Source organism: Diaphorina citri, unplaced genomic scaffold (assembly GCF_000475195.1).
Source record: "Diaphorina citri unplaced genomic scaffold, Diaci psyllid genome assembly version 1.1 scaffold1218, whole genome shotgun sequence".
In the NCBI taxonomy this organism is placed as follows: Eukaryota; Metazoa; Arthropoda; class Insecta; order Hemiptera; family Psyllidae; genus Diaphorina; species Diaphorina citri.
In genome coordinates, this window is record NW_007378647.1 from 28,151 (window position 1) to 53,185 (window position 25,035).

Sequence of the window (25,035 nt, forward strand, 5' to 3'; positions counted from 1 at the left end):
GGCCACGACCCACACTTGAGTGTTACAAACTTCACGCGGTCCCCACTTAGTCCAATAAGATGAGTTCAAAAAGTAATGTTTTCAGGAAAAAATTCCCAAAGTTTTTTTCTCGACGGTTTTATATGTATTTTTTGGCGCTGAATCTGAATTTCAACTTTGCCACCTCGCCAGAGGTGAGCTAACTCCGCCAGGCGCCGCTTTGTCGCTTTTTGGCGAGCTTTTTTTAGAAATGTGCTCATAACTCAAAAACGGTACATATTTAAGGAAAGGTCATTCTGAACAATATTGTAGTTCAGAAAATTTACTACATTTTTTGTTCCGAAACCAACTCTCTAGGACCAACCGGGGCGCCGCCAGGCGCCGCGCCGTTTCGGCCGATTTTTCCCGAAAATTCAAAATGTACAAATATAAAAATTAAGGCAAAGGTTGGAGGCCAGTATGGTAATTAAGGCGTGTGTGCGAAATTAAGATGGGAGGACAATGAGGGAAATTAAGGTACAAGGTTTGAGGGACAAAAGTGGGAAATTGAGGTCAGTTGAGCTAATGCTGGGGAACAGTGACGAAAAATTAAGGTACAAACGGAAGCAACGTATTGAGAAAAAAATTAAGGTTAAGGACAAATAAAAATAGAGGGAGAAAAAAACTAGGTTTGGCAGGAAAAAGGTATCTAGGATTTTCCATGGGAGACGGGAACAAAATTCAGGTCAAAGAACGAAGAAGAAATAAGGGGAAGAAGAGAAGGGGAAATTTGAGGTGCTGGGAGGGAGGAAGGGAAAGAGGGGAAATGAGACATAAAAGAGAGGGGAGGGAAATGGGAGGTAGGGGAGGGGCAGGGTTTAGCACCATGTGCGACTATAGTCTAGTGCAGCGGTTCCCAAACTTTTGAGTACTGCGTACCACCTGACACCTCAAGGTTCTTGTGGCGTACCAGCAGACATCAATTTGGGGGTTTAAATAAAGAAGTAAAGATTTGGGGTTAAAATAAAGAAATTACAGCACCGCAGGCGAAATTTTTCAAAAAGTATTCTCCTAATTGCATCTGAACACTAAAGGGGGTCAGTTTTTTTACATTTAGGTAAGTTTGTACAAATCCCAAAAAGCTTCGCGGGCTACGAAAATGGTCTGGCGTGCCACATGTGGCCCGCAGGCCGCTAGTTGGAAACCCCTGACCTATAGTACATAGTATAATATAGGTACTAGAACCCGTAGATAAATGTTAACATTAGGAATATTGGTATTGTACCTACTAGGTCGACGTCCAAGATCAACGAGGGTTCACTGTAGAAAGTTTCTGGTTGCTATTGGGTACCTACCACAAGATAGTATAAGAGCCTTCACAATCTTAAGAGATGGGAGGAAATATTACATGGTATGGAAAAGAGCTAAAAACTGCAAAGAATAGTAAGAGATGGGAGGAAATATAACATGGTATGGAAAAGAGCTAAAAACTGCAAAGATAATGTTCGGATTAGAAAAGCAAACCTTCAACCACCAAAAATAGACACCAGAGAAAACTAATTTTTATAGGTACCTACATAGATATTAGGTACAAAGGTATAGAATTTTATAGGTATAGGACATCTATCTAAAGCGTGTCCAATAGGTAGTTATGACATCTGCGGGGTACAATATAGGTACATAATTATGTCCCACAATACCTGCATAATTATGTCCTGTCGATATAATAGGTACCTATGAAGATAGGACATCTGTTTTCTGTCAAATATACCACTGTGCAAATTCCCTATAATATGCGAAAACCAACACGAAATTATTATCCAACACCGGCAATTCATTCGAAGCGTGTCCAATAGGTAGTTATGACATCTGCGGGGTACAATATAGGTACATAATTATGTCCCACAATACCTGCATAATTATGTCCTGTCGATATAATAGGTACCTATGAAGATAGGACATCTGTTTTCTTTTCTGTCAAGTATACCACTGTGCAAATTCACTATAATATGCGAAAACCAACACGAAATTATTATCCAACACCGGCAGTTAATTCACAGCTACAATTAACTAGTTAGCAAGAAACTCGATGCACAACGCAAAGACCAGTCAGCGGTAACCAGCGAGCAGCACTTATAGAGAGTGGAAACACAAATCAAGATGGAAACACAAAATGCAATTAGCTAATCACGGTAGAAATGTTCTCGTCCATTGAGCTTATAGAGAGTGGAAACACAAATCAAGATGGAAACACAAAATGCAATTAGCTAATCACGGTAGAAATGTTCTCGTCCATTGAGGTGGTTAATGACACAGAGGTTGTAAGCGCTAGGCCGCGGGTTCGATTCCCGCCCGGGGCGGATTTTATCCTGCTGGGATAATGTTCGTTCTCGGACCGGCTGGCTTTAAATCAGTGAAAGATTTACAAGTGTCTCTTTCCGACGACTTGCTGGTGTCTTTCGACTAAATGCTAGTCGCTGATCGGTAGACTGGAAACGAAACGTATCTCATTGCATCACTGCAATTATTATTGTGCAGTTAACCCTTTTCCTGTTCGGCCCGAACGACAGCATAGAAGTTAATAGCTATGCTGAAGGTAATTCCTAAAACCAAAGGGTATACGTGGTACTCGTATACATACACTCACCGTTGTGAACAGTCGACCGAAAATTTTCCTTATTCCTTCCATAACCATGACGTACCTTTACTGTCTAATTACTCCAAATTGGTATCTGGCTATCTGGGTACCTACGTATTTAGTCCTTTACTGTAGTCTAGACTTCGAAAATTTGGAGCATCCACCCCGCCCCCGGTACATCGCTTTTTGGATCCTTGGGTACCCCCTTGACAAAATCCTGGATACAGCCCTCGGCACCTACATATGTTATATTTAGATATACTTAGGTACTTCTCTCTATCATTGATATACGATGTATCTCGTACCTAATGATATCTCGAGTAAAAAAGACTACTGGATAGTTATCTAGCTCTTTATCGCAGTTGATCAATCAAATGGCTATCTTTATAGCTATAGCATTGTGGTGGAGACACATTGATTGAATTCAAAAGCAATCTGGCAAATCTTTGCAAGAATAGATTTTATTCCTTCGAAACAATCTTCTTTGATCTCGCGCCTTGAACCTCTTGATTGATTTAGTAGTAGGATTTCATTGGATAGAGTAAGGTCAAGCATAGTATGCGTGCATCTCACTCCGCAGGGGAGTCCCGGGAATTTAGAGGCCCCTGGAGAGGTGTAAAGGGGCCCCCACCATGAATTAAGTTACTGAAATTAGGTACCTATACCTAAGCCTTTAATTTGGAGTGGAGTCTCTTGAAAGCTGAAGAACTTAATCCTAATGCTAAGTGGATTGATGCCGAGCTGAATATGTTCGGTCATATTTGACTGGCTTTAGCTGCCAAGGGCCCCACTGGAAAGCTTAGGGGGGCCCACGGGCACGGGCCACAGATTGAGTATTGCTGTACCAGAGTGTCCTAGTGTATTGAATTCTAATTGAGTGGCAGATACGTTACATATCTTTGTCCGTTCCCCTTCACTTGTGTCTCCTATCTGAAACCAGTCTCTATCTTCAATCAGTGAGGTGTAAATTAATATCATCTGCTATCACATGTCATCAGCCGATTGTGAATCTCAAATCATACGGCTCAGAGCTCAGACGTGATGTAACGATAAGAAGGTAAGCAGTAAAACCTGCCTTAACGTCGGCGTTGCGTCGTTCTACAATGGTATAACAACTTTGGTGGTTAAAAGAAAGCTTCTTTGATCCCAACAGATAGGTGTGTATTGTTAAGGGGTGGTTGCAGGTTGTTAGGTCTTTGCTTTCATCATGGGTACAATGGGAAGACCATTCAAAAGATTGATCCCAATAGACTGGCACTTATACTTACGAGTAAGTACAACTTAGGTACCTATACCTACATAGGTGCAAACCTCCATTCTTCTTTTTACTTGGTATAGGTAGGTACCTATACATTTAAATCTCATTGATATGAATATAAAGAAATCAATTTGTATTCCATTTATTAGAGATGAATAAATTATTTCAGTTTTCTGCTGGTGATGGTGTGCAGTTGATTCTAATTTACAATTCGGCCATTGGTTCCACTTTCTATTCTTCTTCTTTTACTGCGTCTTTTCCCACTCAAGTGGGGTCGACGTTTTGGATCAACCTCTTCCATGCACCTCGGTTTTGGGCGTTTTTGTAAACGTAGACACCAACCATGATTAAAAGTTAGAACTGTTAGAAGTCCTTCTTAACCCAAGCTCTTCCAGAACTCAGAATTTTTTTGTACGGTACGCAGACTGCCCGGCGCGGCGTTCCTGAACCAGTTGGTTTCGGCCTACATCAACAAACCAACAAATAAATTCGCTTGTTTCCTCCAGAAAGCTTGATTTTTGACGTAGCTCGTAGTTATTACAAGTACCTAATTACATACATAACTATGATGATTGTATTTGTGCAAAGTCTTAATTAAATTATAATTTAAAACACACGTAATGCCTCCGACATAGTTATCTAAGTATTCTAAGTAATTACCGATACATACAATAACTCTAGCACGCGTGAAAGGAAGTCGAATCACACTCGTTATAGGTAGGTACCTACCTAGGTAGTGTATTAGGTACTTTTCAAATAGAATTTGTTTAGCATCATTAAAAGTGTTTGCAAATAATGGGTAAGTAGATAGTTACAACCAATGGAAGGTATGAATGTGAAATATTACCGATACATACAATAACTCTAGCACGCGTGAAAGGAAGTCGAATCATACTTGTTATAGGTAGTGTATTAGGTACTTTTTAAATAGAATTTGTTTAGCATCAATAAAAGTGTTTGCAAATAATGGTAAGTAGATAGTTACAACCAATGGAAGGTATCAATGTGAAATATCATTCGGAAGTAGGTATGGGTACGCCTACCCTTTTATTAGGTACTCTTATCAAAGGTACTTTGTTTAAAGTTCAATTTTTTGATTTAATTTCCAATGCGAATAGGAAGCATAGTCGGCGGTAATTCACGCAAAATATACATAGTTTGGTACCACCTGGGGTCGAATGGATTGGAACACATGACATGCCTTCAGGCACACTCCATTTGATAACGTTCCAGGTTTTCCTTGCCCTTGGGATCTATTTGAAGAAACCATTTACTGATGAAAAATTATAATGAAACAATGTTTGATTTCAGATGACTTCAACATCAAAGCGTAAGCACCAACCATCTCGGCCGTTCTAAACGCCACCCCCCGATTCCAAGATGGCGTACAGAGGTCTAAGTCGGCATATCAATATCGACAGCCTTCGGGACCCGCGGAATAAGTTCAAACTTCAGGAGCTGATTGGTGAGGGAACCTATGGCGAAGTGTACTGGGCTAAGGATGTTGAAACAGGTGAGTATTTGAGAGGGGTTTAAGGTCACTGTATAACTGGTAAAGTGGAACCCCCCATCACTAGGGTTTCACTTTCCATTCGGGTACAAGCTACCCGTAAACCTCACATTAACCTCATGCGATTACCCATCCGGATATACTAACCACGCGAAACGTTGCTTAACAGGTGAGTGTTGGTTTGATAGGGGTTTAACGTCCCTGTGAAACTGGTAAAGTCTTTAGTGATGGGGGTTTCACCTTCCATTCGGCGACAAGCTGCCCGCCTACTCACACCAACCTCACTCAGCCAAGTAGGACCAAGAAAAGCGAGCAGCACGCGATTACCCAGATCGTCACCCATCTGGATACTAACCACGCAAAACGTTGCTTAACTTCAGTGATCCATAGGGAACTGGAGCATTCAACGTTTCCAGCCTTGGGCGAAATTTATCCTCAACAGATAAGGTTCGTTCTCGGAAAAGCTAGCTCTCTTCTATCCTCTCCTCATGCTCCCTGCCATTTCTGCATGATAAGACCTCCGTTGTAGCAGTTTCTTCTAAGAAACCTCTTCAAAAACTGCTAGTTCAAGCTCTGTTTCTAATATGATGATATCTCTCCCTTCTTTGTCCCCCAGGAGACCATGTGGCCATCAAGATTATGGAGAACATCCCGGAAAATATTGAGGAGATCGAGGAAGAATATTTGGTCCTCAAAGATCTGAGTGTACATCCGAACATTCCATCTTTCTACGGACTTTATCTGAGACGAGGTGGTCAACCAGAGGAGGATCAACTATGGTTTGTCATGGAGGTAAGGATTAGTTCATTACTGCACCTTTTCCCACAATGTTATTTGGGGCCAATGCAGTGACGTACATATACTTTCTCGTCCCCAAGTAGGTCCATCAGACTGATTGCGATTAAGATTCAAATTTCATTGGAGAATTCAATGATCCAAGTGAAAAAAGATTAGGAAACCCCATTCCATTTGATGGGGTCAACAGCCGATCAGTCGTCACGAAGAGAATCCATCAATTTCAATGAACAAGCATCAAATACTATGCTTGACCTTACTCTATCCAGGGAAAAACCAGCATCGGTCAACGCCTTCAGGACAGTATCTAACCTTTCTAAGGCCTGATCGGGGCTTTTCGCTACAACCAAAATGTCATCGACGAAAACTATCACGTAATCGTGAGCGAGGTCGCCTAGGGCTTCCATAACGGCTCGTTGGAAAACGCTTCCTGCGTTACGGAGTCCGAAAGGGACGGCTAAGTACTCCCAAGTACCATGGTAGGTAATGAAACTGGTCTTTTCTACAGAATCAGCGTGGACCGGAATTTGATGGTAGCCACTGGCCATATCTAATGAAATGTAAAATTTTGCGCCACTTAGCGAAACTAATCTCAAACGTCGGTCGTTTGAGAGTAAGAAATTTACGAGTTTCCAATAAACAGGTAGATAATCAAATACTATGCTTGACCTTACTCTATCCAATGAAATCCTACCACTAAATCAATCAAGAGGTTCAAGGCGCGAGATCAAAGAAGATTGTTTCGAAGGAACAAAATCTATTCTTGCAAAGATTTGCCAGATTGCTTTTGAATTCAATCAATGTGTCTCCACCACAATACTATAGCTATAAAGATAGCCATTTGATTGATCAACTGCGATAAAGAGCTAGATAACTATCCAGTAGTCTTTTTTACTCGAGATATCATACGAAACTAATCTCAAACGTCGGTCGTTTGAGAGTTTCCAATAAACAGGTAAATATAATAAGTAAGTATGATAAAGTATGTGAGGTCTATAAAATGTTTGCTACATTCTATATTGGACTAGCTATAAACAAAAGCGCCTGTTGGAGTAGACAGTTTGGTGAAGATCATAAGTCGAACAATTAGACCTTTTGAGAGTTGAGCAATGGAATGAAAATGCATTAGGAAAACTGAAAAGAATATTCAACTTACTGTTAGTATTTCCGGTTATGACATTCTTCTGTCCAATCACATTGTGGATAACTGATGATAACCACCGATAGTCTGAAAAAATACAAGAAAAACCCAATTGTGATGAAAAAACAGGTAAATATTCTAAGTAAGTATGATAAAGTATGTGAGGTCTATAAAATGTTTGCTACATTCTATATTGGACTATAAACAAAAGCGCCTATTGGAGTAGACAGTTTGGTGAAGATCACAAGTCGAACAATTAGACATTGAGAGTTGAGCTATGGAATGAAAATGCATTAGGAAAACTGAAAAGAATATTCAACTTACTGTTAGTGTTTCCGGTTATGGCATTCTTCTGTCCAATCACATTGTGGATAACTGATGATAACCACCGATAGTCTGAAAAAATACAAGAATAACCCAATTGTGATGAAAAAACCATGTAAAAACAATAGCCACATCAATGAAAGAGTCACAGAGAGCTTCAAGATACGTATATCTTCGGGTATTTCTTACCTAAGGGCTCAAATTTGGATCAACTACAACATAACATTGTTACTCTATTCACTTCTTCTTGGAAGAATGTAATCCAAACGGTATGCCAAAATCAAAGTCAAACACTCAAATGGCAGCCCCTCTTCCATTATGTCCCTTCACAATTTAAATAAGAACTGAACTTATGTATTTATCTTTATCCAAGTAGTTTTCGACGGTTTCCTGACATCTAACAATATCCAGATATCCACTGATAAATGCACAATACCCACTGCATTATCGTGTACTCGTACACCCACCGTTGTGAACAGCCGACCGAAAATTTTCCTTATTCCTTCCATAACCATGACGTACCTTTACTTTCTAATTACTCCAAATTGGTATCTGGGTACTTACAAGGCCAAATTGGTAGGTATCTGGCTATCTGGGTACCTATTTAGTCCTTTACTGTAGTCTAGACTTCGTCAATCCACAATTTAAGTAAAAACTAAACTTATGTATTTATCCAAGTAGGTAGTTTTCGACGGTTTCCTGACATCTAACAATATCCAGATATCCACTGATAAATGCACAATAAGAACTGAACTTATGTATTTATCCAAGTAGTTTTCGACGGTTTCCTGACATCTAACAATATCCAGATATCCACTGATAAATGCACAATACCCACTGCATTATCGTGTTTGCCAAGTCCGCACGCAACCTACGTTACCCCTTGGTAGGCGATCTAATGGGTCCCTCACGTGCCAAAAAAGAAAAGACCTAACAATTTCATCACAAAATCATTCCATTAAACTTGCGTTTCCATGATAATATCTTACTTACCGGTTTATATTTATACTTAGGTACTTCTCTCTATCATTGATATACGATATATCTCGTACCTAATGATATCTCGAGTAAAAAAGACTACTGGATAGTTATCTAGCTCTTTATCGCAGTTGATCAATCAAAAGAACAGCTGGCTTTCTTCTATCCTGCCCACCTTTTCTCTTACATTCCGGGACCAAGCCACTTCAAAAATTCCCATTATGATACCAAACAAACTGTCAAACAAGTTTCGGTTCATCATGGAACAGCTGGCTTTCTTCTATCCTACCCTCCCTTTCTCTTACATTCCGGGACCAAGCCACTTCAAAAATTCCCATTATGATACCAAACAAACTGTCAAACAAGTTTCGGTTCATCATGGCTGCTCAACATTTTGAATTATGTCCGCGGAGCGCGGACCGCGGTGACTTACAGCTTACAGTCAGGGCTAGCTGAATTCAGGACTGCTGGCGGTAGAAAACGGTCAGAATTGTTTCAAACAGGTAGGACTGGTTGTTAGTCAAAGAAAGGCAATGCTAATTGTGCCGAATTATGCCGAGTGTAGGTACTTTAAAAAACAGAGAGGAACAATGAATTTTGTGAAGTAAATGCATAAATTATGCTGCCCATATCATCATGAACATCATTAGCTTATGTGACCTTTTTCAGATGTCCGTTTTTCACACGGTATTCTGCGTAGGGACGAGTAATTGGTCAATTAAAACAAAATCATTAAAACAGAGCTAATGTGACCTTTTTCAGATGTCCGTTTTTCACACGGTATTCTGCGTAGGGACGAGTAATTGGTCAATTAAAACAAAATCATTAAAACAGATCATAGTTGTCTCTGGCATAGCAGACGCTCAGAAACCTGCGGGATACAAAATACCACGTTACAAAGTATATTTCTAGCTTGTTTTGACTCAACAAGTTACATCCCAGACTTTCAGAAGAGATAATGACGGAATAATGTACCACCATGCACGTGTGAGGCACGTGGCTTCTCTTGAATCATTAAGGCGCTCGTTTTGATCATACGGTAATGTAACTTCGCCCTTACTTGTACCTAAAATACATAGTGTACCCCATTACAAGATTGCCCCTCATCCCTGAGTTCAGGGTAGATTGGTTTGACTGGGTAAAGTTTCACAGATTGGGTCATTTGTAATTGTAACAAGTAGCTATGTATTTCTAATAGCTAATCTTGTAAGTTACTATATTTTGGTATAACATGTTGACCCAGATCCTTAATTGGGAGTAAACTGTTGGTGTGACGAGATTTTTGGATGGTATTACAAGATTGCCCCTCATCCCTGAGTTCAGGGTAGATTGGTTTGACTGGGTAAAGTTTCACAGATTGGGTCATTTTTAATTGTAACTAGTAGCTTAGATGTATTTCTAATAGCTATTCTTGTAAGTTACTATATTTTGGTATAACATGTTGACCCAGATCCTTAATTGGGAGTAAACTGTTGGTGTGACGAGATTTTTGGATGGCTCAGGACCATGGAAGTTCGTTTCTAAATGAAATGTGAATTGTACGAGTACCTACTTGTAGTATCGATATATCTATGGATGTTTTCGAAAACTCTTAGTGCAAGCTATTTCCCGCTCATAATACTCATTTCTAGAAATACCCCTTGTAGGTAAATAATCTTCAACTTACCCCCGATCAATTTCCTAAAAACTCACACAAAATTTCTGCCCGAAATACACGGATTTTCTCATGATAAAAAAAAGAGCAAATGAAAAGTAAACGAGAGAATGTGAAATTCTTTTTGAAAGTTGTTCAACTGTTCAAAGTGAAACGCCTATGGGTGGTATGTTTTGAGAACTTTCTTGTGGCTAGTCATGTGTTGATACCACCCGTGTGGTTATCCAAAGTTCTCACTCAGCTGAAATTAATTCGAAAATTTATTTTCCCTGATGTTGGAATCGAGTGTGGGGTGATGGAGGCATGGCTGAGACATTTCACAGGGAAATATTGAGATTGACATGTTAAGTGATTTCAATGTGCATACATTATCGTTTGACAGTTATTGAGTGAATGATTTTCAGGTAATCGTTCTGATAGCTCGGTGTCTGAGATAAGTTGAGTTTAATTGGAGTTATGGATACGAAACATAGTATTGAAGTTTGTTTCTAAATGAAATGTGAACTGTACAAGTACTTGTAGTAGGTATCGATATATCTATGGATGTTTTCGAAAACTCTTAGTGCAAGCTGTTTCCCGCTCATAATACTCATATCTAGAAATACCCCTTGTAGGTAAATAATCTTCAACTTACTCCCGATCAATTTCCTAAAGACTCACACAAAATTTCTGCCCGAAATACACGCATTTTCTCATGATAAAAAAAGAGCAAATGAAAAGTAAACGAGAGAATGCGAAATTCTTTTTGAAAGTTGTTCAACTGTTCAAAGTGAAACGCCTATGGGTGGTATGTTTTGAGGACTTTCTTGTGGCTAGTCATGTGTTGATACCTCCCGTGTGGTTATCCAAAGTTCTCACTCAGCTGAAATTAATTCGAAAATTTATTTTTCCTGATGTTGGAATTGGAATCGAGTGTGGGGTGATGGAGGCATGGCTGAGGCATTTCACAGGGAAATATTGAGATTGACATGTTAAGTGATTTCGATGTGCATACATTATCGTTTGACAGTTATTAAGTGAATGATTTTCAGGTAATCGTTCTGATAGCTCGGTGTCTGAGATAAGTTGAGTTTAATTGGAGTTATGGATACGAAACATAGTATTAGAGCCTACTCCCACCGGTAGGTTACCACTTTCTGATATTAGAAATGGGAACGTAGCAAATATGGTCGAAAGAGCTCCATGAAAATGTCATTTTGTCTGGATCATCAAGGCACAAGAATTTAACCTCACCTTTTTAAACAACCAAGATTTTTACCACTTGACCAATTGAATTAAGTTTTGTGTAAGTCAATTTAATAATTTCGCCATTGAACTTATACATCATGTGGGAAAGTTTAAAATGGGTTTTGTTATTCCAAACACATCACACGATTTTTTGGCTTTCATTATTCTTTCTGTCTTTCATTATTTCAGCAAATTAATACATTTGTTTTTTTCTTCATGAGTTTTGTTTTTCTCTGTGAGCAAATACACGGTACACAATTGAAAATCTCAGTGACTTCCAGAATGGAAAGAATCGAGAAAAAACTCTGGCTTTTCCATGCGATTACCTGCTTATCCAGACGAAATCTCGTGAGAGCAGTTTTGGGGAGTTTTGTTGTCGCCCCAGCTGATTTTTCCGAAGGTTGCAAGCCCCCACTTTTCTATCCTGCGTTCACAAATGAGTGAATAATTAAGAACATTGAATGTTTAATTGTATTAATTTTATGTTTCATTTACTTTTGTAGTTTGACGTTGAGATTTCTCACGAAAGTTTCTTCGATTTAAATTCATGATGCATCGATTCTTTTTCTCTCTCTCCAACTGTTGACGAATGAATGGTCGGTTGGTTGGTTGGTTTATTGGTTGCATGCTAGCTTGGTAATTCATGCTTGGTTGTTGGTTGCATGCTAGCTTGGTAATTCAACTTAAGGTTGGTTGGTTTATTGGTTGCATGCTAGCTTGGTAATTCATGCTTGGTTGTTGGTTGCATGCTAGCTTGGTAATTCAACTTAAATAAAATTCAATACGACAGTATTTAGTTCCGGTTCCGGTTGTGGTCCAAAAACGAAAACAGTAGGTATCCACAAGCATCTTTTTTGTAAGAGCATAGGTAATATCAAACATAGACTCATTAAGCACCTTTGACAGGATTTGGGACTCGGTGTCAATATTCCGACTTTCTTCTTCCTCTCCTCTGATATTTCCAACAACCGCAATATTTACAACTTCTGTATCCTTGTGTTCTTCTTGTTTATATTACCACAGTGTGTCTTCTCCATACTTTACTACTGGACCACAATCATCAATCTTCTTCTGATGTGTTTATTCTTTTATAATCTTGTTTCTTCATCTTGAAATTTTACAATATCTAACAGGGTGAATCAAGACAAGAGCCTGGTTTAAAGGTGTCCAAACTTGATCGACCGCGTCGACGGCGACTTAAACCGTACACTGCCTCGACAACATATATTATTATTATTATTATTATTATATAACGCTTTATTAGGATTTTTCAATATTTACAAACAGGTATACACAAAACAAAATAACAAAATGATAAGAGAATAACAAATGAAAACGAAAATTGAATAAATAAAACCATAAATAAAAGAAAGAAAAATATTGAAAAATCCTAACTCAGGGGCGGGATTATTGCCTAAGGCTAGGGCATTCTCTTCCATCCAACCCCTCGTCGATCACCTCGTAGATTCACCTCGTCAATCGACGAGGTCGACTATGTGTGGACACAGCTTGATACACTTTTTACTTTCCTTATCCTATAGGAAGAAAAATAATGCAATCAGTGCCCTAAATCACCAAAGTATGGAAAAGTATTTACAATTCCATATTGCGATATGATTCGTCCAAATTCAAAATTCTGCTTTTCCATTGGCTATTACAGTTGTAAGATACTTTTCCATACTTTGGTGATTTAGGGCACGGGTCAAATTTTCGATGGTCAGTTTTTATTGTCAAAACACGTTTTGAGGTCCCTAGAGCCTCAATCCAAAGTTTCAGCCATTGGTCCGTGTGTGTGTCTGTAAACAAAATATCTCGAGCACGGTAAGAGCTAGAGTTAGAGACATTGTAAAAGTTAGGGTAAAAGAACACTGAAATAAGCATCATTCAATAGGATAAGGAAAGTCGTGTGATGTTCACACCAGATTTTTTCAATAGATTGAACGTCACTATATGACTGAGGTTTTTAGTGACGAGGGTTTTACCCTTCATTCGGCGACAAACTACCCGCCTAGTCACACTAACCTCACACCCAGCCTGAGTGGGACCGGGAAAAGCCAGCAACACGCGATTGCCGAAGTGGTCACCCAAATTGTAAACCAGTTAGGGAGCAAAATGATGATTCCAAATAACCTCACAGGTCTTACAGCCCTATATTTCTACCCTGTATTTAGTTTTGTTTACAGTGCTCATAAAAAGTTCACCTTTTATGTCCATGGACCAAGTTGCAAAGTCCTAAACATAACAATATAAGTTTATAAGATGCCTAGGGCATTCTCTTCCATCCAACCCCTCGTCAATCACCTCGTAGATTCATCTCTTCACCTCGTCGATCGACAAGGTCGACTATGTATGGACACAGCTTGATACACTTTTTTCAATAGGTTGAACGTCACTATATGACTGAGGTTTTTAGTGACGAGGGTTTTACCCTTCATTCGGCGACAAACAACCCGCCTACTCACACTATATAACCTTACCCAGCCTGAGTGGGACCGGAAAAAAGTGATCACCCAAATTGTAAACCAGTTAAGGAGCAAAATGATGATTCCAAATAACCTTACAGGTCTTACAGCCCTATATTTCTACCCTGTATTTATTTTTGTTTACAGTGCTCATAAAAAGTTCACCTTTTATGTCCATGGACCAAGTTGCAAAGTCCTAAACATAACAATATAAGTTTATAAGTCCACAATAAAGTTCTAGATCAATTAAACAATGTTTATTGTTCCATCTTGTCACATCCGCTCCGGTCATGTTGATTTATGACGGATTTTATGACAGTGGGTGCACTCTCAGTTTCTTACGAAATATGTGTCAGTAAAATTCCAAGGCCATCCTGATTGCTTCTCCACAATAGTACAAAAAGGTAACGATTGAGGACATACATATTATTTATTTATTGGTTATAATTCAATGTAAAAGTACACTTTATACACAGATAAAAGAAATTACCTACACAGGGCAAAATCCTAGGCAATATCTACCTTTCAACCGCGAGTACATAGAATATTATGGTGTCATTCAAAAAAGAAGTATGCATGCTGAATAGAAAACTGAGTCGCAGAAGCTTAGAATATTGGGTAATTAAACTTCATTAATAAGGAATTAGGGAACTCGGGCACTGAGTTTATTGAACAACATAAGTTGATATTGATACATTGGGACAACGCTTTCCTTTGATTAATTTCTTTTGAAAATGGTGGAGATGTCAGATTTTCCTTCATTCTTACTTCTTAGTAGTGACATCATCACTGCCTGAAAATAAGTAGGTATGCAATATGCCGTGACACATGTAGGTTCTACAACCGCTACTAGTGTGGTCGAATAATTATCAAGTTCGAGCGACTTTGGCTGGAATTGAAAGGCCTGAGCATTGCGAACTCTTTTTGAGATTTTTCAAAGATTTGGCGTTAAATAGCGGCCGAACCGTACATTTCTCGAGGTCCGACCCGCGGACACTTTTGATCACCATTAATTATGGAAGGTGTCTGCAAAATTTGAGCGACCTGTGGCTAAAGGTAAAATCGTGAGAAGCGCTAGAAAAACTATTCAAAGACAATAGAGATTGATTGCGTAATCATCTAAAAGTTCCAAGGGGTACCTACAACTCGCTTCTGTGATTTGGCTCAATGCCTTTTCACATGACATAATAATCTAATATATAATAAGCTGGGCCCGTCCCTCCGGGAATTTTTTAGCCCGTGTGTGTGTGTGTGTGTGTGTGTGTGTGTGTGTGTGTGTGTGTGTGTGTGTGTGTGTGTGTGTGTGTGTGTGTGTGTGTGTAAGGGAAGACCAAGGAAGAGATTGATGGCTTGAGAACATAGTACAATGAAAGAGATAAATAAAGTAGGTATACGTATGTATAAATAGTGCTTTATTTAGACTCTCAGCTTAGAACAAGCTTCCATTACACTAACAGTTTAACCCCCACAGGAATCAAGACTGGACAGAGATCCCACAGGATAGAGGGGAGTGGAAAAGGCTGTTTTCTGGAGGTCCTGGGCCTACGCGACCTGCTAAAACCCAGCGGTATAGTAAGGAATCGGAATAAAGAGCAATCATTTTCCTTTCTTCACTTTCATAGTACCTACACATTTGGATGTAGTACAATAACATCTTTAGCACGTTTAAATGTGTATCGACACATGGTCGACGGCCATCGATCGACGGCTGGTCGACTAAGAAGTTAATAGCTATACTGAAGGTAATTCCTAAAACCAAATGGTATACGTGATACTCGTATACATACACCCACCGTTGTGAACACCGTTCTTAACCCAAGCTCTCAGGGAACTCAGAATTTTTTTTGTACGGTACGCAGACTGCCCGGCGCGGAGTTCCTGGACCAGTTGGTTTCGGCCAACATCAACAAACCAACAAATAAATTCGCTTGTTTCCTCCAGAAAGCTTGATTTTTGACGTAGCTCGTAGTTATTACAAGTACCTAATTACATAACTATGATGATTGTATTTGTGCAAAGTCTTAATTAAATTATAATTTAAAATACACGTAATGCCTCCGACATATCTAAGTAATTACCGATACATACAATAACTCTAGCACGCGTGAAAGGAAGTCGAATCATACTTGTTATAGGTAGGTACCTATGTAGTGTATTAGGTACTTTTTAAATAGAATTTGTTTAGCATCATTAAAAGTGTTTGCAAATAATGGGTAAGTAGATAGTTACAACCAATGGAAGGTATGAATGTGAAATATCATTCGGAAGTAGGTATAGGTACGCCTACCCTTTTATTAGGTACTCTTATTAAAGGTACTTTGTTTGAAGTTCAATTTTTTTATTTAATTTCCAATGCGAATAGGAAGCAGAGTCGGCGGTAATTCACGCAAAATGTATATAGTTTGGTACCACCTGGGGTCGAATGCATTGGAACACATGACATGCCTTCAGGCACACTCCATTTGCTAAGGGTCCAGGTTTTCCTTGCCCTTGTGATCTATTTGAAGAAACCATTTACTGATGAAAAATTATAATGAAACAATGTTTGATTTCAGATGACTTCAACATCAAAGCGTAAGCACTTTTTTTTATTTAATTTCCAATGCGAATAGGAAGCATAGTCGGCGGTAATTCACGCAAAATGTACATAGTTTGGTACCACCTGGGGTCGAATGCATTGGAACACATGACATGCCTTCAGGCACACTCCATTTGCTAAGGGTCTAGGTTTTCTTTGCCCTTGTGATCTATTTGAAGAAACCATTTACTGATGAAAAATTATAATGAAACAATGTTTAATTTCAGATGACTTCAACATCAAAGCGTAAGCACCAACCATCCCGGCCGTTCTAAACGCCACCCCCCGATTTCAAGATGGCGTACAGAGGTCTAAGTCGGCATATCAATATCGACAGCCTTAGGGACCCGCGGAATAAGTTCAAACTTCAGGAGCTGATTGGTGAGGGAACCTATGGCGAAGTGTACTGGGCTAAGGATGTTGAAACAGGTGAGTGTTTCAGAGGGGTTTATGGTCACTGTATAACGGGTAAAGTGGAACCCCCCATCACTAGGATTTCACTTTCAATTCGGGTAAAAGCTACCCGTAAACATCACATTAACCTCACGCGATTACCCATCCGGATATACTAACCACGCGAAACGTTGCTTAACAGGTGAGTGTTGGCTTGATAGGGGTTTAACGTCCCTGTGAAACTGGTAAAGTCTTTAGTGATGGGTCTTTACCTTCCATTCGGAGACAAGCTGCCCGCCTACTCACACCAACCTCACTCAGCCAAGTAGGACCAAGAAAAGCGAGCAGCACGCGATTACCCAGATCGTCACCCATCTGGATACTAACCATGCAAAACGTTGCTTAACTTCAGTGATCCATAGGGAACTGGAGCATTCAACGTTTCCAGCCTTGGGCGAAATTTATCCTCAACAGATAAGGTTCGTTCTCGGAAAAGCTAGCTCTCTTCTATCCTCTCCTCATGCTCCCTGCCATTTCTGCATGATAAGACCTCCGTTGTAGCAGTTTCTTCTAAGAAACCTCTTCAAAAACTGCTAGTTCAAGCTCTGTTTCTAATATGATGATATCTCTCCCTTCTTTGTCCCCCAGGAGACCATGTGGCCATCAAGATTATGGAGAACATCCCGGAAAATATTGAGGAGATCGAGGAAGAATATTTGGTCCTCAAAGATCTGAGTGTACATCCGAACATTCCATCTTTCTACGGACTATCCCGGAAAATATTGAGGAGATCGAGGAAGAATATTTGGTCCTCAAAGATCTGAGTGTGCATCCGAACATTCCATCTTTCTATGGACTTTATCTGAGACGAGGTGGTCAACCAGAGGAGGATCAACTATGGTTTGTCATGGAGGTAAGGATTAGTTCATTACTGCACCTTTTCCCACAATTTTATTTGGGGCCAATGCAGTGATGTACATATACTTTCTCGTCCCCTTTCCTCGTCAAGGTTTCGCCTGGGAGCCCCTGGTACAATAGATTTATGGGGGAGGATGCTCCAAATTATAGGCATTTGGGGTCCCTGAATGTGTCCCTGCGGGGTCCTTAAATGTCCACGGTAGCACAAGCTGCGGGGGTGGGATATATGTACCTAGGTACGCCCGTGATCTAACGCCTCGAGCTTTATCCATCTCTCTTCTCTCAAGTCTTCCTCAATCTTACTAGTTGCTCCTATGTATCTTGTGGCTTCTGAAGCTCTCAATTCCTTCTGTCACCATGTCAAAGTTGAAGCCCCAAATATTGCAATACACCAGGAAATTCCTGGTAGATCTTTGAGGTGGTTGTTGGAATTTACCTCTTACCACCGGCACCGTGGCGAGAATACTGTTATGTCATATTTGTGTGTATTATAAAATAATGTTAATACCTTCATGTAGGTATGTTAGGTATGCATCATAAAATAATATATATCATGTACTTTAGGTATTCATCATAATTTAATAACATATCAGTAATACCCGTGGTTATTAGGTATGCAGATTTCTGTAAACTTTAACTTTGTTTACTTACCAAGTCGGTAATCAGTAGTTATCTAACTAACCCAGCTATTAAACATTCATCATTTGGTTCCATGTAGATCAGAGAGACCCCAGAAACGAATAATTTTAGATTTTAGGACCATGTCCAAACAAAGAAAGAACCATAATGGCTGTAATAATATGACGAGACTAAAGTTGTACAATAGGATAACGTGTTTCACCTTATCTTATATTTGATAAAGCGAAACAGAAGAAGTACCTACAGCTAATGACTGAGTGAATCTGAAGTAATACCCATTAACTACGTCTATTACGTACCTAATAGGTTAATAGGTTCCAACTTAATTAACATTTTAATACCACTAAAGCATTAGGTACCAAAATGAAATACACTATAATTCATTATGGTTCCACATTCTCTTGTACTTTTTTTTAGTCAATAGTTCTTTGGTTCCTAAAATTCACTAAGAATAATTCTCATGTGTCAAGAAGGAGAAAGTCATCAAATTTATATATGTAAATGTAAGACCTCCTTGTAGCAGTTCCTTCTAAGAAGCCTCTTCAAAAACTGTTAGTTCAAGCTCTGTTTCTAATATGATGATATCTCTCCCTTCTTTGTCCCCCAGGAGACCATGTGGCCATCAAGATTATGGAGAATATCATCTATAGAACTGCACTGGGTTTGGTAGAATTTACTATAATTTAAGATATAGGTTACATAAAGTATAGGACACCTAATTCTTCAGTTTCATTGTCCAATCTTATCATGAACCACAAAAGCTTCTTAACAACAACTTCAAGCTTCTTTCTTTACCAAATGCGTACCAAAACTCGGTCCCATTCCCATCGGCTGGATACCTACTGCCAGAACAAAGTTGCTTCCATTCTCCATTGTCAACCTGAGAAGTCAAATCTAATGCTATGATGGATGAGCTACACATTGTCCTCTGGGACAGCTTAGCCAATTCCTCAAGCCATTCTCATATCTAAGCCAGTGACACCATTTCTTTCCTTTCCCACACTCTTTGTTGAGAGGGAATGCGAATAAAAATGTAAACAAGTTCGCCGTTAATTAAAATTGTGATGTATTTGTTAGCTCATTGATTATTGAATTTTGAATTCAAATAGGTAGGTACCTACATCGAAATAAATCAGATGACAAATGAATCGTTTCTCTGTTAATTTATGCTCGCTTGTTGTCTCGATTCCGTTAGAATCGCTTGAACTGCAGACATTAACATGCTACTTACCCATTTGCCTAATGGATGATTTTATGGCATACGTAAATAGACAATCCTAATGGAACTACATAATGGACAATCACTTCATTAAAATAATCAAAATGCTGACAAAATCTCAGGACTCTTCTTCCATTGTATTCTCGTATGAAGTTTAAAGACGTCGCGTCGGATCTTTCAATTAAATTTAATCAGTTCTCAATTGTAGATCCTCGACCTTATATAGGTCTTATAGCGTGACCCTCCCAGCTCCCTGAGTCCTAATATTACATCTAAGCACCGGACGTTAAGCAGGGGCGGATACTGAGAGAGAATCTGAAAAATACCGGTAGCCTCTGTTACCTAGCGTTATGTAATGAAATTTGGCCTGGCGCACTGTCTTGCGCTTAAAATCGGTAGTCTAATTTTGCTTTTCCGCGATTAGATATATAGAGGTACTTGGGCAGGCGGGAAATCACAATACTTTCCATTTAGGTGTTGGTTTAACGGACAAGTATACTGGACTCGAATTACAATCAAAATTCTGTTCATTTTTAAAAGGGTCTGTGGTCGGATCTTGGACGAATCGAAAGATCCATAGACCCTGTACCTAGGTAACAGCAGATACCCAGTCTCTGATCTCTCAACCAAAGTAAAAAGTAATAAAAAAAAGGAACTCTACAGGAAATTGAAATTAATGGACCGTGAAAGTGTTGTCAGGGCATGGGTTCCTGTCCCTGAATTAACATGACGTAAAGAACGTAGGGGTGACCACAAAATAGACCTAAGCCGTGAATATCATTAAAGAGCATGACTGAATTGCTTTTTAATAGCTTAGAAATGACGAAATTTAATGTGTGTGCTCATTAGGTATGGTAGACCTTACAGACGGACCTTTTCAGCCGTACCTGTCAGCCTGACAGTGTCAAGTCTACCTGATAGTGTGTGTGCTCATCAGGTATCAGGTAGACCTGACAGGCAGACCTGATCAGGTCTAGTGATAGTGAGTGGCTGACCTAATAGTAGGTACCGTCCATATTCCATACCTATGTAGCACCTACCACTTTCAGAAACTCGTAATAATTTGAAATTTGAATCTCGAAACAAAACTTCTATTTCGATGTGATGGGGCCATCAGAAGCCTCTTGAAAACTTGGACGAGATGTTAACACGAGGTTGTTATAAAAGTGACGTTAACAAACTGCAATCCAATTATACATAACGAGTTACGAGTTCTCTCTCCAAGCTGTTGACCCAATCCTGTGCCTTTGTTTTCAAAAGTCCGTCTGAAGTCTGTTCAGAAGTGTTGGAAAACATATAGGTGGGTAGGTGGATGCCCTTTAACTCAGCAAGAACTTTTGAAGTGTCTTTTAGGGACTCCTTTTCTACTGAAGTCTGGACAAGACTCACTTCAACGATATCTTCAATGACCTCACTTCAACGATATACGTTACATTCAATGTCTGATCGGCAGGAACTTTTGATGTGTCTTTTAGGGAATCCTTTTCTACTGAAGTCTGGACAAGACTCACTTCAACGATATCTTCAATGACCTCACTTCAACGATATACGTTACATTCAATGTCTGTTAAATTAAAGTGTCATATTGTTGACTTACGTTGGATTTCATACCTGTCTTTCCCTTGGAAAAATTCAGCTATTCTCTAGTTAGTTCCGACATTTGGCGGTTTATCTTGTATTTTATTAGGATATACGAGACAGCCAATCAACCATCCTTTTGGTTCTTCAATTTCCCTCTTTTCATGTACCTAAATGTAGGAAAATTATTTGAAATATATTATGTATCTGGGAATATTTGAACTAGTGGAACCTAGAGGTCTTTTCCTCCTTAGCAAAATAAAAGGCGACATGAAGCGACTTGCTCGTTATTTATTTTATTTCAACCCGACACTTTACTACGTTATTATTCTTATCTTTCATCTTATAATCATCTTGTTTGTCCTTTTTCTTAGTCCATTTTCTTCGCTTTCTGAGAAAATCCTTTTCTCTCGATGCAAGGAAAAAGTGCATCTGTCTTGTAATCGCTAGGTCGCGGGTTTGATTCCCGCTCAACAGAACTTTATCTTCTACAGATAAGGTTCGTTCTCGGAACGGCTGGCTTTTATTTTCTTCGCTTTCTGAGAAAATCCTTTTCTCTCGATGCAAGGAAAAAGTGCATCTGCCTTGTAATCGCTAGGTCGCGGGTTTGATTCCCGCTCAACAGAACTTTATCTTCTACAGATAAGGTTCGTTCTCGGAACGGCTGGCTTTCTCTAATCCTGCCCTATAGCCTTACTTTTCTCTTCGATTTCGTTAGAGAATTTATTATTATTATGGATTAGATGGTTTTATTTGTAATGTAATGAATTACCTAAATAAAAAAATAAAATAAAATAAAAAAAAAACGAGAGTTTCCTCTATCAAACCTCTTAAAAAAACACACTTTATGGAACTTTCCAGCTTTCGTGTCACTACAATCGGACGGGAATCTTGGAAAAAAAATCTTCAATGTGGCCTCCCTTCTCCCCTCACATTTTCTTCAATCTGTGCTCCGGGGAAAATAGAGGGAGGGGGGGATAAATTATTCAATTTTGAATAGATAAACGGGCCCGATACAAATACATTCGTGACTCAACACAAAAGCTTCTGGAGTGGTAGAGTGAGAGGGATAATGGGACTATAGAAGAGAGGGAGGGAGAAGAAAAAACAAACGTCATCGATGTTGATAGAAATCTGTGAGGAAAAATCTAGGGTGAATAAATTGGAACATATGGACCGCCTCAGAACATATTGGAAATTGTTCCCTAAAGTACAAACAGTAAATAGAGTTCAATGAAGTACGGAACTATAGGTAACTTAATAATGGGATAGTTCAAAAATAATGTCCAAGTTTTCTTTGAATTCCTATGTATACTAACATGGGAAAAACACCTTTGTCCATCTGTTAATTCTGTTATTTATCTTATGGTTAGATTAATTAAATTCCTCTAACATTGCTTAGCTTCTCAAGTTGATAAGGGGACTACATGTCCTAATGTTCTTCCTAGGAGGGCCTGTGGCTTTCTCCTATCCTATCCTCCAACTCCCTTAGATTTCGGGGCGATATTAAGAAGTTACGGTTCCCTCTATCAAACCTCTGAAAAGCCAGCCTAGTTAGCTTAGTTGGTAGTGCGTCTGCCTTGTAAGCGCTAGGCCGCGGGTTCGATTCCCGCCCGGGGCGGATGTCTAAATAAAGCACTAATAATAATAACAAGCTGGGTCCGTCCCTCCGGGAATTTTTTAGCCCGTAGTTTATTCGATCGTGATTAGAGAAAATCAGTACGTAGGTATACCTTCAATTTTGTGTTATTTTGCAAACGATGTAGTTTTCATTTAATATTTACACACAAAAGGAAAAAATAAGAAGAATCAAAATCAGAAGATTGTTTCTTAGAAAAACCCGTTTATAAAAAGTTGAGGTAAAAAGCTTTATTTGCGAAAAAAAAAGAGGGCAGTTAAAACGAATTTTATATCACAGACAGTAATGTAAAGACAATATTGTCCCCGTCATTATGGGACAACCATACAAACCAAAACTAAGCAACTTCCTAGGTTATCTGGAATTGCTGAGGCTTTGCTTTTCGTATTCAATAGCTGAAGTATCGAAATTCGAAACCATTTTGCTAGTCGGTCGCATTTGGCGATTTCAGATGGAACAATATCGCATTATTGGTCGGACTAGATAAATCACAAGTCCAAATATACCTGTAACCTACAGGAAAACAGATGATTTTCGACGGTACAATATCCGAATAATGGCTGGTCCTATTGAATAGGACATTGCCCATAGGCCTTTGACCTGGCTTACTGGTCACCAAATAGGACATATTCCATTGGCCTTTGTCCTAGATTACCTCCGCAGACAAATCCTGTGATGGCTAGTCATACCACTCTAGGGCAAATCCTATGGGACCTATGCTATCAACGTTTGACCATTATTCCTAAAGTGCAAACAGTAAATAGAGTTCAATGAAGTACGGACCTATAGGTAACTTAATAATGGGATAGTTCAAAAATAATGTCCTAGTTTTCTTTGAAGACCTATGTATACTAACATGGGAAAAACACCTTTGTCCATCTGTTATTCTGTTATTTATCTTATGGTTAGATTAATTAAATTCCTCTAACATTGCTTAGCTTCTCAAGTTGATAAGGGGACTACATGTCCTAATTCGACAGTCTAAATAAAGCACTAATAATAAAAACAAAAGTAACAAGCAGGGCCCGTCCCTCCGGGAATTTTTTAGCCCGTAGTTTATTCGATCATGGTTAAAGAATACCTTTGTACCTACCTAAGCAAATTAAATTGATTCCAAGGGCAAGGAAATTCTCGCCCCTTGACAAATGGAGTGTGCATGAAGGCATATGATGTGTTTCAATACACTCGACCCTAAAGTTCTATCTATTCGGACAGGTATTCCTCGTATGTCCAGGCTCGTGGCAGATCCCACAGGACCTTCCCCCTCCCCCTCCCCTTCTCTCTTCGATTTAGGGACGGTGAGACCATAGCAGTTGCAGTTCCCTCTGTCAAACCTCTTAAAAAAACCCTCTGAAAAAAAAAAGAAAAAAAATGTAATGAAATTTATACCTACCTAAGCTCATTTTATCGTTTTTGTTTCAGCTCTGTACCGGAGGATCAGTAACGGATTTGGTTCAAGGGATGAAGAAACGCCCTCTGAAAAAAAAAAGAAAGAAAAAAATGTATACCTACCTAAGCTCATTTTATCGTTTTTGTTTCAGCTCTGTACCGGAGGATCAGTAACGGATTTGGTTCAAGGGATGAAGAAACGAGGTGTCAGTTTATCGGAAGACCAAATCGCCTACATCTTGTATGGAACAGTTCAGGTAAACCAAAATCAACGAATTTCCATCTCTCATTCGATTCTTCCCTCCTACTACAGGTACTAGGTACCTACATACAATATTTATATCCTACTACAGTATCTACTAGATAGGGACAATATTAATTATAAAATTGAAAACTGTGTCTGACTGTCTCTTTGTCTGTCTGTCCATCCGCGGCATACAGATCCAGACTGAAGATTTTAAAAGTTCAAGAAAATACCTGCAGTTTGAACGTAGTTTTAGATTCTTGACAATATCAGGTACTAGGTATACTAGGTACCTACATACAATATTTATATCCTACTACAGTACTAGATAGGCACAATATTAATTATAAAACTGAAAACTGTGTCTGACTGTCTCTTTGTCTGTCTGTCCATCCGCGGCATACAGACCCAGACTAGAACTTGACTGAAGATTTTAAAAGTTCAAGAAAATACCTGCAGTTTGAACGTAGTTTTAGATTCTTGACAATATGAC

The 25,035-nt window shown here is 39.1% G+C and overlaps 1 protein-coding gene across 1 annotated transcript in view; it reads left to right on the plus strand.

Moving 5' to 3' along the window:
* LOC103514755 (myosin-IIIb-like) overlaps positions 1-25,035 on the plus strand; it is a 50,658-nt gene that overhangs the window by 14,915 nt on the left and 10,708 nt on the right. The window contains exons 2-4 of the mRNA XM_017446347.2: positions 5,166-5,367; positions 5,981-6,156; positions 24,451-24,555. Of these exons, the coding sequence (XP_017301836.1) occupies positions 5,235-5,367; positions 5,981-6,156; positions 24,451-24,555 (414 nt within the window). The 5' untranslated portion in view covers positions 5,166-5,234. The remainder of the gene's footprint in view (positions 1-5,165; positions 5,368-5,980; positions 6,157-24,450; positions 24,556-25,035) is intronic.